Here is a 13,588-nt window from a genome sequence, read left to right on the forward strand (position 1 = left end):
AAATTTGTGATGAATGTATGCTGTTGTATCTTTGCTCTCCGAAAGGAATTTAAATCTTTGGGGCATTTCCCATCGTAGATCGACAATTGAGACGTTCACATGGTTTCACGGACCATGAAGCTGATACTCTTGCAATCATCCCAATTGGTGTAACGCTTAGGCCATACCCTGTACAACCCTTCAAAGTCACATGGATTTCACCCTGTACAGAATCATCAATGCTTGGGAGGACCTGTGAGATGACATTCGTCTAGACATTGTTGCCCCATGGATTCGGTCACGATAAGGAAGGGGTGAGACGGAAGATGATTCGATTGGAACTCAAATGAGCGGGTGCTTCGACACTACAGAGCATGGCTTCTCGATCAGTCATCCTCTTCCAACATCTTTGCATAATCATCCGCCGATGCGAAAGTAGGCAAGCTCTTCAGCCTCCGCCTCTTGCTGCCGCGCTTCTCATCCTCTGGTTTCACGACCGACTCCGGCTTGCTTGAGGTGACTTCCTCGTCGGATCCCTCTTCAAGATTGCTGGGCACCTCGTCATCGCTGTCCAAGAGTCCTTCGCCGTCTTCATCATCAAGATCCGCAAGGCCTTCGGTACCTTCTGCAAGGTCACCGTTGGCGCTTTCGGACTCATTACCAAGCTCGGAGTCGAGCTCATCGTCGTCCAGCTCTTCCATATCACTCTCGATGTCCTCGCCCCCGAAGCCACTGTCACTCCCCTCATCCAGTTCGGGCCTACTCTCCACCAATGCCTTCCAGATCTCGTCTTCATCGCCCTCATCTTCACTATCCTCGGCGTCCGGTTTCCGTTCTGTCTTCTTCTTGCTAGCCTTTTCCTTGCCTCTACCCAGCGTACTGAAGTACTTGTGGAAGAAAACTTCGTCAGCATTGACCTTTTCACTTGACTGTTTCCAGAATGCTTCCGAGTTGACTGGCTGCCTAGTGCTCGACTTGTTGGAGTAAGCCGTTATCAGCAAGGCGCTTGTGTCACCGCCAGCCATAGGTTGCATGATACTCGCTCCTCTTGGTGCGCTTGTCGCTTTAGGATTGCGGTATACGAAGCGATCGAGGAAGTGGATGAGAGTGTTTAGCGCGAGGTCTGGCTTGGGAGGCATTTCGCTGTGGGTAAGAAGTCGAGTAGCAAATAAGGAGACAGAAGGGTGATAGTGCTGCAGGAATGGAGTGACCTCCCAGAGAGAGGACCGGTCGGCATTGCTGAACTCGGGATCCCGTTTCCTTCCATCATATCTCGCTGCGAGCTTGTTTGTTTTCTGTCGAGATGGTCCATCATCTGGAGCTGACCTGTTAGCTAGCTGCTCTTGCACGTCCCGGAAGTCTTCCTCTTCGTCACTGTCTTCTTCCGCCTGATCTATGAAAGCCTCGAGGTTGGTAAAAACGCCTTCAAGCTCTCTGAGGAGATAAAGAGTACCGCAAGTGAACGAGGGTTGGTGCATAGTCACCACCTGCAATAATCGTTTTGCGAAAGCCTTGACGCGCTTGACGTTGAGATCCGACCTCAATGCTCTGAACAAGAGATTCAGGTAAAGTGCCTGCTTTGAGGACGTCAAGAGACGAGGATCAAGAAGTGATTCGTACAGGGTCCGGTAAAATCTATCTGTCGAGCCTTGGTGAGGCCCATTGAGCTGCTGAATTAGCATGAGCGCCTGGATGCTTGTATTGAAATTTGACGAATGGGTCACTTTGAAGAGCGTATCCAGATGTCTCTCAAATGATTCGTCGTTGGTATCCGTGAATGGTATGGCGCGGTTGACTCCAGTGAGAACCGCCGATAGCATCTTTTCTTGTAGATCTCCATCAACAGTGGTCGCTTTTTCTTTTTCAGCCAGTTTCTTCTGCGCCTTCTTTCCGGCAGATCCTCCGCCACCTTGGACTTCTCCCTTCTTGTTGATGCTAACGCCATTGACCAGCGTAGCTACAGGCTTTGCTTCCTCCGGTTTCTCTAAAAGCTTGATGAAAAGACCAAAGTATATATCCAGCAGCTTTCTCGCAACACCACCTTCTTTCCCACTCAGGATAGTCTGATTCAGAGTAATGCTTGCATAGTACTTTGCATGTAAGCTCTGGCCAGGCCGAAAAAGTAGATTTGATTCAATGGCTGCAATGATAGTCGGCTTCATAAGTGGATGCGTGGCTTCCAACTGTAAGATGTTGAATGATGTTTTTGAGGCAATCTTTTTGTCAGAATCACCGAGCTTGTTCACAAGCAGTCGGAGGAGATTAGCTTCTTGTTCAGGCTTTTCCTTCAGGAGCTGACAGACATAGTCCACAACCTTGCCACGGGCAAATGCTACCTCGTCATTGCACCAGGTTTCAATGGTTTTTAATACTTTGAAGAAAATGGATTTCAACCAGTCTTCATATGCCCATGAAATGAGATGAATCTCCCTGAGTTCCTTCGGCAATGGATCTCTAGAGGTCCAGTGGAAATTGATAGGATCAAAAGCATTAGACAGAGCAGGTTGGCTAGCAAAAGTTTTGAGCTTTCGATGCGAGGGCAGAAGGTTCCCAAGGCCGAACAGATCTTTCAAAGCCCCCAGCACTTCGACAGCCTGACCACGACTACGTTTACCAGCCAAGTTGACAAGGCTCTCCAAAGCCTTCATGTTATGAGCTGGTGATTCTTGTACTGACAATGTCAAAGCCGAGATCTTGTCCGAGAGCGTACCTGTTGACATGATGGCGGAATAAAAATGATGCGCAGAGGATGCGGACCTATTCGATTTGGCGTATTGCGTATTTTCGTTCTCCAGAAGTGCCTTGGCATGATTGTGAAGGCGGTCTAGTAAATCAAAAGGCAAGATGGAGGTCTCTTGGGATGGTAGAGGCAGTGGGGGTAGCTCAACGGCATGCCACTCTGACTGAGGGTGGAAAGTCTATACGAGACCAATGTCAGCATGAATATCGAAAAGACTAGGAAACGGGTATTGTTGCTTGCTGACCAGAGATCTTTGACCTTTGTCAACAGACGTCACATTTTGTAAAGCTAGCTTGATGCCACTCCTTACTCTGTTTGAAGGTAACATATCAGGTTCCCGGTTCTCTTCTAGTTCTTCTACCTCATCTGCCTCCTCTAATTCAGAGTCTACCATCAATTCATTCTTACCGGCTCTATCAAGACCAAGTTGCCGAACCAATTGTAGCATCTCCTTCTCGAGGCCGTACCCTAAGTTCTTGCTCGGTCCTGCCTCATCGTCTTCCATCTCTGATTCCGACATAACATCCGCTATGAGGTCGACATCTTCCTTCGTGCCCCCAAGAGCTCGTATTTCCTCGTCAATATTAGTGTCATTGTCTGATCCAAATTTTCGATTCCTGGTCCCAAGCTTGATTGTGTTGACATCCTTCCCTTTCGTTCCATAGCTCTCTTCCTTAACACGCCCATCTCGCAATCTCTTCTTTCCCCCGCTCGTCTCTAGGGCCACTGTGGGTTTTTGCTTTGCTATTGCCGTACTGCTATTACTAGCAGCTTTGACGGCGGAGGTTGACACTGGAGCCTTGGCCGCACGTTCTCCGGGTTTCTTCTTCGCACTCAGAGTCTTTGTCTTCGGCCTCGCTGGTGCGTCTTTCGAGACCGCTCCCTTGCCTTGATTCTTGAGATTACTCTCAATTTTTTCGGTCAAGCTTCGCAAAGCATCTGGGTTGAAGTCTGGAACATGATTCTCTGAGGATTCAGAGGCTATTAGCTTCATTGACTTCGCAGGCATGGCTCTGCTGCTAGAGCCTTGGGTGCTTGGTCTGAAAAAAGGTTCCGAGCTTCTCGCACCCTCGCAGGGATTTCTTCCAAAACTTTGGAACATCTGTTCCGAGCAACTTTTCCCGACAGACTAACGTTAGTCTAGGCATTTCTCCGCCGGAGTCACCCCCTCAGATACTATATTAGTTTGAGTTAATCGTTTGCGATGGCAGTCGAATGAATTTAAAATGAACACATATTGCAAGCAAGAAAGCTGTGTTTTGATATCTAGGGTATGGTAATCTAGTTCACTCCCCCAGGCATAATGATTTACGTTACTCCACTATATAACTATCCGACATGTAGGTAGCTAGTAGAAGCCTGGACAATATCCATGGTGGTTTGTATTTCAGCTATGTCTCTTAGAGAATATAGCAAACCGTATTGATATGACAGAGCAAAGCCTGCAAGAACTTTGTGGTTTTCGACACCAGCTAAGCCATGTCGCTGACCCCAACCAGCATCGGAAACCTTGATACAATCTTGAGGCGAAAGAGTGACGTAAACTGAATGATCTCCACTCGAGTGAACGTGCGACATATCTTTCAGCATGCTTTGTGCAATCGATGAGGCGGGGACGTCCTCTCTTAAGAACATGGCACTGGCATGGGCTTCCAATACAGATTCGCGCCTTTCAATGATCTCTTGTTTCCGGACCGCAAGCTGGTTAAAATCGTTGGATCAGAGTCTGTTTGGCTATGCCTCAGTTGGTGTCGGGTCTAATGAGCAAGGGTACTAAAATACCGCCTTGACCTCGTCATCAGGAAACTGTGCAAGCTGCTTTTGCGGTACTGGATGTGATCCCATCTGTAGCCGTGAGCCGGCGCGAGGCGGAGGAGAAGATTGTGGTAGCCAGCTTCTCTTATCGCTGCTCTTCTCATATTGCGCTGTACTGAGCATCTCCACGCTCATCATTCGGAGGAGACCGCCAGATACAACCCAGCCAAGTACATTGTGAGGCAGTCCGCCAGGGCCATAGCTCAAGAATTACTGTAGTCACGCCAGAAAATCGGGCCAAGGAGAGAAGCAAGACCAACTGCTACAACATTTCGCCTAATTGTTGGAATAGTGGGCATCATTATAATTCTTTAGACTCGTTGTACTGCCAGCCTATACGTTGAAGCGAATTTGGTAAGGAAGTCCTCAACAGTATCTCGCGAGGACCATGTTGCACTATGACTATGAGGATCCCTCACATGGAGATGCGAGCAAATGAATGTTGCAGTCTAGCGCCGCTAGATTAGTCTTCCCGCTGACTCGGTCCCTGAATGAATCGAGGTTCTCTTGCGAAAAAATCACTTCATTCGTGAATGAGTTAAATTTTGTCCAAAGTATGACGAAGAAGAAGAAGTCAAGCAATGATGCAGGCGCTATCGATGGGCCTGCATCTGACAAACCAGCCACTCCGTCTACGCTCAGTGCTGCTCCTACTTTGACCGCGCTGCAACCCACAGCCAAGAGCAAAAGCCCTGATCCATCAACTTCGGCTTTAATCATATGCCGTAACAAGCATTGGAGATGTAACTGTCGTCTATGAGTTTGAGACAGCAGGGCTTATACTCTATACAGACATCTCGAGCTTCCACGGCCCTTGGCTGCAGCTGCCCCCTGAAGTTTTGGAATCGCTTGCCTTTAGCAACTATGACTCTCCACGTCCCCGTCCCATCGATCCGGCTGTCTTCTTCGATCTGGTCAAGGTTCGGCGTCTGGTAGAGGAGGCAACCGATCTCGCCGTACGCGCCGCCAATGGCACAACATCCTCCGCCTTGAGCAATTCTTTGAGTGCGGGAAACGGGATCCTAGGTGGTGGAGGCGCAGCTGCTTTGGGATTGGGCATTGGTGGTGGTGGACCCAATGCAAAATTGAGCAGAGAAAGAAAGCATCGAATGCGAGAGCAGGCGACCCAAAAGCTGTCGCGCGCATACCAGTTCGACGAAATTGCGGCTAGTGTGGCTACAATGCAGGGGGCCTCTTCTTTGGAGGAGGTCGCAAAGCTCGTTTTACAACGAAGTGCAAACGATACTGACGCCAAGTACGTCCATTTCTTCCACGAGAAGATTCCTTCCAGGATGCTTGCGCAGTGCACCACACTCGAGCAATTAGACCAAGTCATTCAAGATCGCCCCACGGAGGGATCGCTTCTACGAACAAGGGCTGTCACGAGGATTTTCAAAGATGACTACGCAGGTGCTGCACGTGATCTCACAGAGGCACTGTCGGTCTGCCGATATACCATGGCACAGCACAAAGCAGGAAGGGGACAATTAGAGCTTGCGAATGCTCTAGGAGGGTCGGAAAGAAAAACTGGTAGCGCACGGGATCGAAAGTATGAGGCTGCCAAGATCGAGGAGGCAGATCAACCAGGTAGTCTCGAAACGCAATTGCTTTTCCACCGCGCAGGCGTGTACCTCACCCTTGCTTGTCAGAATGTCAATGCCTCGCTAGACGGATTGAAAACAGCGCAAGGAGCATCAGCATCCCAGCCAGCAGTTTCACAGACTCTTGCAGATAAAGAAGCTCATGAGAGACGGCTAGAAGCGCGCAAGTTAGTAAAGACCAACGCCAAACGGGCTCTCCGAGATTATCTGGGCTTTCTTTCCTACTTCGACTATACACCGGGTCTACCAGCAGAGATCGCCGAGGAATTTTTTCGAAAAGTCAACGCCGCAGCAGGGGGCTATGCGAAGCCAAAAGGAACTCCTCCTGCAAGTAGGCTTCTCGAAATGTCCGGAAACTCTAATTTGAGTAACGGACATCTCTCTGATGCACTCGTTCCTCACAAGGGTAACGACCGCCGTCATCGTCGTGCTTCCAGTAGTGGCCATTACGAGAATCCATACGCTGGACTTCCTCTGCCCGAGATCTACCCGGTCTCTTCTCTTTTCTCATCGTCGCCTCCTGACGATCTCCCGCCTTACCCAGTGATTTCACAAGCAATCGTACCTCGCAAGCCCTTCGCAGTGCAGAAGAGCACAGATAACGTTACGAACCATTTCATGGCACAGTCCGAGCAGCACGAAGCAGTTACGTACCATCCACTATTCACAGATGCTCTCCACTCTCTGCTGCTATGTCATTCGCTCATCCAGACGTCCCCGAAGGAACATCTAAGACACGCTCATATGGTAGCCCGGTTGGCCCGCGTCTGCGACGGCTATCCGATCTTCCTAGCTGCCCGTTCACCAAGTCGCGCAGATTGGATTGAAGTCGTGCGTCGTGCCAACAATTGGATCGGGCTCCAGCAGTCCTGGGAGATACTGTGTGCACCTGCTCCATTGCCTGGCCATGCTGGCGCAACCAAGAAAGAGGAAACTGAGGAACAAGCAAAAGAGCGTCGTAGGCAAGAGGCTATCCTGGAAGCTTTAGCTGACGAGCGTGTGCACGATGAGGCGAGCTTTCAGGCTGCCGTAGCGGCAAGAGAACGCAGAGCCGAGGAGCAAAGAAGAGAGGAGCTCGGTCAAGATGGTAATAGTCCGAAACGGTGGGCACAAGAAGACGGGAAGGAGTATCCCATCAGCACTGAGAGGGCGGAGGCTATTGCGAGGTGGGTGAGAGAAGCCCCACTTACTGTTGCTGGCGCTGGGAAGACGAAGCGGGGACCAAAGAAAGGCAAGGGGCGGAAAGAGCCTGAGCGTGGTGCATCTGACCTGGGCGCTGGTGTGGATCGCTTGGCCGTGAATGGCGAGCAGGTCGGTGACGGCGGGAATGACCTTGAGGAAAGCGGCGGCCCCTAGTTTGCTGCAATGCTACTGTGGAAGAGCTATAATTTTGTGTTGCTAGAACCCAGTCTTCTTCAAGGTAGACCATATATAGATCGTCATCAGCACCTAGACCAAGCTGATTGACGCAATGGGATCTCCCCTTATCGCTAGCTACATTTCGAATCGAAGCCTTCGTGGCTTGGCTTTAATAGAAAAAAGAGAACCTCGTTTCTAGCCCTCATTTGCAGGGCATGAAATCTCACTGGTATAGCTCATTCCATGTAAGATAAACGCCGACATCATGATACTAATACAGTCAATGGACACGTGAAACCCTACTGCAAATGCAGGCGTGATTTCTCGTTCTTGTCCACCAGAATAGCCAAGCACATCTGAAACTCAGCCTAAGCAAATCTTCGATCCATTGAAGGACCTGCCAAGGTATAATGATCATGGCCAGTAGTAGGAGGGTTCCTGTTCCATTTGTCATAGCTCGCTTTTAATAGTTGTCGTACATCACTAGACTGCATCCTAAATTCCTTGAGCGGGTCCGCGTAGCCAAACCTCAACTCCAGATACTCAAGAATCTTGTCGTATAGGTTCAGGCAGTTGTAGGCTCTACTCAGCATCTCGCCAGTCGTTCGCTGTTGAAGAACGGGAGCTCCAGAAGACGTCGGAGCCTGCGGTGGAGGCCTTGATACGCTACTCCCAAAGAACAGAGCGAAGTCACTCAGGAGCAAGGCAAGGAGGCGTTTCACGACAAAAGAAGCCCTCAACATATCATGTGAGGTGTAAAACGCAAACTGTTCCGCATCGCTACCGACAGAAGACATCAAGTCTGCGTATTCGACGGCATATTCGAAGATCAGGAATTTGCCATAGTCGGTAAGGTCGTCGTCTAGATCAGGTGGCGATAATATCAAGATACTGCTGTATAGAGCTTCGCAGCGTAACAGTTTCTTGATTGGGTTCTTGATCTGATCGGGCAGCTTGCTACAGAATATGTGCATATCTTCGATCGAGCTGGAGATAATCGGCCATGGTTCCTCCAGTGCTGGGCGCCTAGATTGAAAAAGCTTCTGGTACGCGTGTGACTCAATCTGGCGTAGATGGCTCAAATGGATTGCGGGATTGAGATCGTGGAGGAAGACTAAGCTTGTGTCTGGTGAGCCCACCCTTTGACGCGGATGTGTAACACTGGCGGAGTCATCCGTAAAAGAGAACGCTCGAATATGGACCAAGCTGATAGATCTGTGTAGGGTTTTAGCTATCTGAATGTGCATCTGTAATACCCGCAAATTATTCGGCAAATAGGCCGGTGCTACAACGACTTCTCACGCTTTGCGGAAAACGAGTGATTTAGTAGAGTGCATGCCTGGTGAAATAGCACAGAGGTTCAGAATGCAGAAGTCGTGGTCAATCAGAGTAAATTCCTAAAAATCGACGCCACAAATTGAATGGGTACTAGGGAATCAAATCGCATAGGTCATTTGGAGACGATGTCATAGGAGCATTCAATGAAAAGCATTACTGACCGATCTAATGCGTAAACACAGTTGTAGACACGTAGACGCATATCAAGCTCAGAGTGTTTGAGACGCAACTCTTCAGGGGGATCCTGGTGCAGTCCGAGATCTACCATGACGCGGGAGGCGAGTCCAATCAGATACCAGCTGTTGAAATGACGAGGATTCAACATAGCGTATAGGACCAACTGAAGAATGGCTTGAATGCCCACAATAGAGCCTGGGTGAACGACAGTCTCAATCTCCTCAAGAGCTGCGGCTGCATGGCGAACAGCATCCTGGTACTGTGTGTCACCTCTCTTAGTTGACAGAGAAGCAACCGCTGTTGCAAGTACTAGTCGAGTTGTCCAACGATCGATTGGCAGAGCGTGACGACCATTTTCTTGATACACCGCATCGATAGATTGAAAGAGTCTGCTTTCCGACAAGAAAGGGTAAAGTGCGTGAATATTCTCAAGGTAGTGCTTGATTAACGGCGTAATTTCGTGTCTCTGTGGAAGAACATGATTTACGAACTTGGGCATGTCAAGAACGGACGAAGTCGAGAGGACAAGCCTGGCAAATGACATTTCTCTAGAGAAGCCATGGAAGTCTCTCGCAGTTGCGTTGACTGATCTAATATCATAGACTTGTCAAATTTTAGCCATGAGGATTTCAAGCTTCTCGACTTACAGGAAGCCAAAATCTGCAACCAGGTCGTCTACATTCGAGGCTTCCTTTCGTTGAGCTCCTCTGCTACTGACCCTGGGAGCGGCATGGCTTTCAGGAGATGGCCAGGGTTGCGCGCCAGAAGCATTCATGGAGGCTTTGCGGGCCTTGGCTTGGACGAGCTGCTTTTCCAACTTCTCAACCCGCGTTTCCAGTGAGGCAACATAGCTCCGTTCTTTGCCTTTTGCAAACAGATCACTGGCACTGGAGCATTCTGCGCTCCGGCCTGCTCTTTCGCAGGCCGTGCAAGCGGGCAATTTACCATCGCACTTGACTTTGGCCCCACGACATCTCTGGCAAGCTGACACTGGTCGGCTGACTCGCAATAAAGGAGTCTCGAATCTAGAAAGGGTAGACATGGCTTGACCTACCACCAAGAATTTATTTTCGAGAAGCTTTCTTCGTGACACGTCGCTCACGTATGGGTTATCAGAAGGTAGGGGATTAGAGGCCGAACCTGCTGGTACGAGGGGAGCGGTTGGTAAATAGTGATGTTGAACGGGAGATCGGTCTTCTGGCCATGGCCTGATTGGAGGCGCTTAGAAAAAGGGTTTGCCGTGCAGGTTCAACATATGATACCGAGAGCATTGGGTGAAGAAGGAATTAGATGGCCAGGCCATAATCGAAAGAAGGGATTTCTTTCTGGAAGTACGGTGAGGACTTTATGGGGCGCAGTCTCACATGGAGGCCAAGGCGCAAAGGATCGAAGGGTGCGCCCCACGAGCCCTGTAAGGCTTGCGCGGAGGAAGGTTCTCGGGTGCTAGTAAAAAGACTCGGGAAGTCGACGGTAAGCCCGTAATCCATAATCCATCCCATCGAGCCTGCAGTAGTGCGAACGAAGAGGCTTACACGGTTGGACCAAACTTCCTACTTTAATTCTTCTTCCACACCCTCTTTCTTGCGAAGGCGGTGAGGCATTCAACCCCTTTATCTCCGTCTGCTTGGCTTTGAGGTACATTATAATCCAATGAAGCAGTTGTGGCAAGAATGTCACTCTTATTTGATACCATCCGCACTCTTCAACCGGCATCACTTAAAGGCTCTGTTCACTGGAAGAAATCCATTCCCGTTACCTCCTCTCGCAATTCATGACACCCGAACTCCTGATGGTGTATATCAACATCGTCGTCCAACCCTTTGATCAACCGAAATCCCAATGGCAACTCCATCCTTTGTGGACGTCGGGCCTTCCAGCCAGGTCGATCGAGCACTTGACAATGCTAACAATGCAAACGACGATGCCGCGGGCTTAAAGGTGGCTCACACTCTCACTGCTTGCTGCAGGTGTCGGACGCGGAAGACTCGATGCGATGCAGGTCTACCTAGATGCGGTCCTTGCGAGCGGAGCAATGCCGTGTGCGAGTACTTCGATACCTCAAAGGGCAAAAACATACCGAGAACCTATGTCATACACCTGCAAAATAAAGTGCAATCACTGGAAGCCGAACTCGCTTCACTGGGAATAGCGGAGTATGAGACGCCCGATGCAGAGAGCATGATACGAAGTGCAGGTTATGTTAGGTTCAAGGAAAACGACGAGTCGAGGTATCTAGGCCCTTCGAGCGGTATCGCCGTAAGGAAACCCTCCCAGATTCATGATCTATGACTGGCATGGTGCCTAACAATAGATCTTTATCAGATGACCCGCTTGGTTATGGAGCTGGCCAAGCAGAACACACACACCAAAAGCATCAAAGAGATCGTTCCCGACAATAAAGCCCGGCAGATCAAAGACCGCTTCTCGAAAGAAGAAGAGAAGCCAACTAGCAAAGTGTATCCCTTGATCAGTGATGTTGCTGCACCAGACTTGCCCAGCCGTGATTTGACTGACGAGCTGGTGGACAAGTTCAACCAGAAAGCTCAGTACATGCTGCCAACACTACATGAACCGACGTTCAGGGACGTTGTTAATGATGTTTACTATGGATCTCCAGACCCATACATGAACTTCACTCTACGGATGGTCATTGCAATCAGCATGCAGAAGCTCGATACAAGATATGCTGGCTTGGCAGACTCATATTACCTTGCGGCACTACCTTTCCTCGAAGGCGCTATCAGGCCAATGGATCTAGGAACGCTGCAATGCTTTATCCTCATGGGCCAGTATTCTCTCGTCACGCCCACCCGTACCGCAGCGTACTGGGTGGTTGGCTTGGCAGTGAAACTTTGTCAGGAGCTTGGAATTACGGAGGAAGCTACCATTGCGCCTATCATCAATCACCGGTCACAATTCAGCGTGCTTGAGATTGATATGCGGCGACGCATGTTCTGGATCATTACGTCCATGGAGTTTGGCTTAGCGCATAGCCTTGGACGACCAAGTGCGTTCGGCACAACCTTCGATCACATCAACGTCCGATGGTTTGAGGCTGTGGACGACCGCTTCATCACCAATTCCGGTGTCACCCCTGGTTGTCCTCTATCCATTAAAAAGCGTATCGCGATCCATTTCTTCAAGATGAGATTACTGCAAGCGGAGATCAGACGCAAACTCTACCTAAAGAAAAGACCAGAACCTCAGAGTGATCAGGATCCTTGGTTCCGAGAAATGCAAGCAAAGCTTGAGGATTGGCTGGTATCCGGCTCAACAGATGATGAAGGCAGCGGACTAAGTGAGACCTGGTTCAAAGGTCGATACAACACCATGATCGTGTTTCTGTATCGTCCATCACCGCAAGTTCCGAGACCCTCGGTGGACGCAGCACGACGATGTTTCGATGCATCCGTGTTCAACATATATATGCAAAGACGCCAAATAGCCTCAAAATCGATCGACCTCACTTGGGCCTTCACACAGTCTCTATTCATGGCACTCAACGCCATTCTTTGGGCCCTCTCATATCCTGAAACACGGAAGGAGCATCCCAAGGCCGAAGTTGAGAAGGACATCAACGTGGCTCAAGAGGCTATATATCTCGCGTCGCAGCGCTGGCCAGGAGTTGAGTCGGCACTTGAACTCTATGATCACCTCGTGGTGGCATGCCTCAATGTGTATGAAGGTATTGGCGAGACTTCGTACATCGTCGATTTAGCCTCAAACAAAACCTCGCCGGCTTCGTTCTCAGACGCCGTCACGCCTCCTTCGTTATCCAGTCAATACAGTCCAGGCAACTCAAAGTCATCTCCACGTCACAAGCAAAAAGCACCTCATTTGTCTCCCTCTGGATATGTGGACTATGACAAAGGACACGGTCCACGAATGTCACCCACACCTTCCGAGTACAGCCTAGAATCAGGCATATCAGGCAGCTTTCAGAGTGTTGCCTCTCAGCAGCCATCGCTTCATATGTCCAATACGTATCAGGCCTCTCCTTACGACCCAGACTCTCTTTACAACTCGTTCCCCTCAATGCTATCTCATCAACCTTACCTCACACCGCAATACAGCCACACTCAGAATCTCGGATCAATCGGCGAACACTATTCTCAATATCTCCATGCTCCCTATGTCCCTCACCAACCGCTTCTGACTCTGAACCAAGAGCAGCAAACGGAGCTCATGAGAAACCTCGAGACGGATGGAATTGAGAGAGGCTAAGAGCCCTTGTTGGAAAATGAGATTACTATATCGGCCACGCCTTGGGAGCTGACTGTTACATCGTTCAGAAAATAAGAAGCACCGTTACACCGTTGTACCAGCGCCATTAGGAATCGAACCTCATACGAACTAAATACCCCCAACAACACGACCACAACCAACAGGTGTCCGCCCTCGGACTATGACTAACGGGGAACATTTCGCTTCACAAATCAATGCGTCGCATGGGATTTGAACCTGAGCCCTCGCCAACACCGTTCGACGGAACTTTAAAACATGTGGTTAATGGCGCTGCCAGAAATAAGAAGCACCGTTACACCATTGTACCAGCGCCATTAGGAATCGAACCTAATAC

At 49.7% G+C, this 13,588-nt stretch overlaps 5 protein-coding genes across 5 annotated transcripts; 2 read left to right on the forward strand and 3 right to left on the reverse strand.

Moving 5' to 3' along the window:
* Nucleotides 1-365: 365 nt before the first annotated feature.
* Nucleotides 366-3,728, reverse strand: HO133_006639 (uncharacterized protein; the record flags this gene model as incomplete). The annotated part of the gene is made up of 2 exons (XM_037297537.1): nucleotides 366-2,897; nucleotides 2,964-3,728. The coding sequence occupies 2 exons, from the start codon at nucleotides 3,726-3,728 to the stop codon at nucleotides 366-368; spliced, it is 3,297 nt and encodes a 1,098-aa protein (XP_037147247.1).
* Nucleotides 3,729-4,048: 320 nt separating this feature from the next.
* HO133_006640 (uncharacterized protein) lies at nucleotides 4,049-4,669 on the reverse strand (the record flags this gene model as incomplete). Its single annotated transcript, XM_037297538.1, has 2 exons — nucleotides 4,049-4,420; nucleotides 4,502-4,669. 2 exons carry the CDS (start codon nucleotides 4,667-4,669, stop codon nucleotides 4,049-4,051), a joined length of 540 nt encoding a protein of 179 aa, XP_037147248.1.
* A 421-nt stretch (nucleotides 4,670-5,090) lies between these two features.
* HO133_006641 (uncharacterized protein) lies at nucleotides 5,091-7,491 on the forward strand (the record flags this gene model as incomplete). Its single annotated transcript, XM_037297539.1, has 2 exons — nucleotides 5,091-5,277; nucleotides 5,327-7,491. The coding sequence occupies 2 exons, from the start codon at nucleotides 5,091-5,093 to the stop codon at nucleotides 7,489-7,491; spliced, it is 2,352 nt and encodes a 783-aa protein (XP_037147249.1).
* A 371-nt stretch (nucleotides 7,492-7,862) lies between these two features.
* HO133_006642 (uncharacterized protein) lies at nucleotides 7,863-10,051 on the reverse strand (the record flags this gene model as incomplete). The annotated part of the gene is made up of 3 exons (XM_037297540.1): nucleotides 7,863-8,709; nucleotides 8,994-9,599; nucleotides 9,657-10,051. 3 exons carry the CDS (start codon nucleotides 10,049-10,051, stop codon nucleotides 7,863-7,865), a joined length of 1,848 nt encoding a protein of 615 aa, XP_037147250.1.
* Nucleotides 10,052-10,848: 797 nt separating this feature from the next.
* Nucleotides 10,849-13,233, forward strand: HO133_006643 (uncharacterized protein; the record flags this gene model as incomplete). The annotated part of the gene is made up of 2 exons (XM_037297541.1): nucleotides 10,849-11,265; nucleotides 11,332-13,233. 2 exons carry the CDS (start codon nucleotides 10,849-10,851, stop codon nucleotides 13,231-13,233), a joined length of 2,319 nt encoding a protein of 772 aa, XP_037147251.1.
* Nucleotides 13,234-13,588: the final 355 nt, after the last annotated feature.

This window comes from Letharia lupina, assembly GCF_014066315.1.
Source record: "Letharia lupina isolate WasteWater1 chromosome Unknown contig_25, whole genome shotgun sequence".
Lineage (NCBI taxonomy): Eukaryota > Fungi > Ascomycota > Lecanoromycetes > Lecanorales > Parmeliaceae > Letharia > Letharia lupina.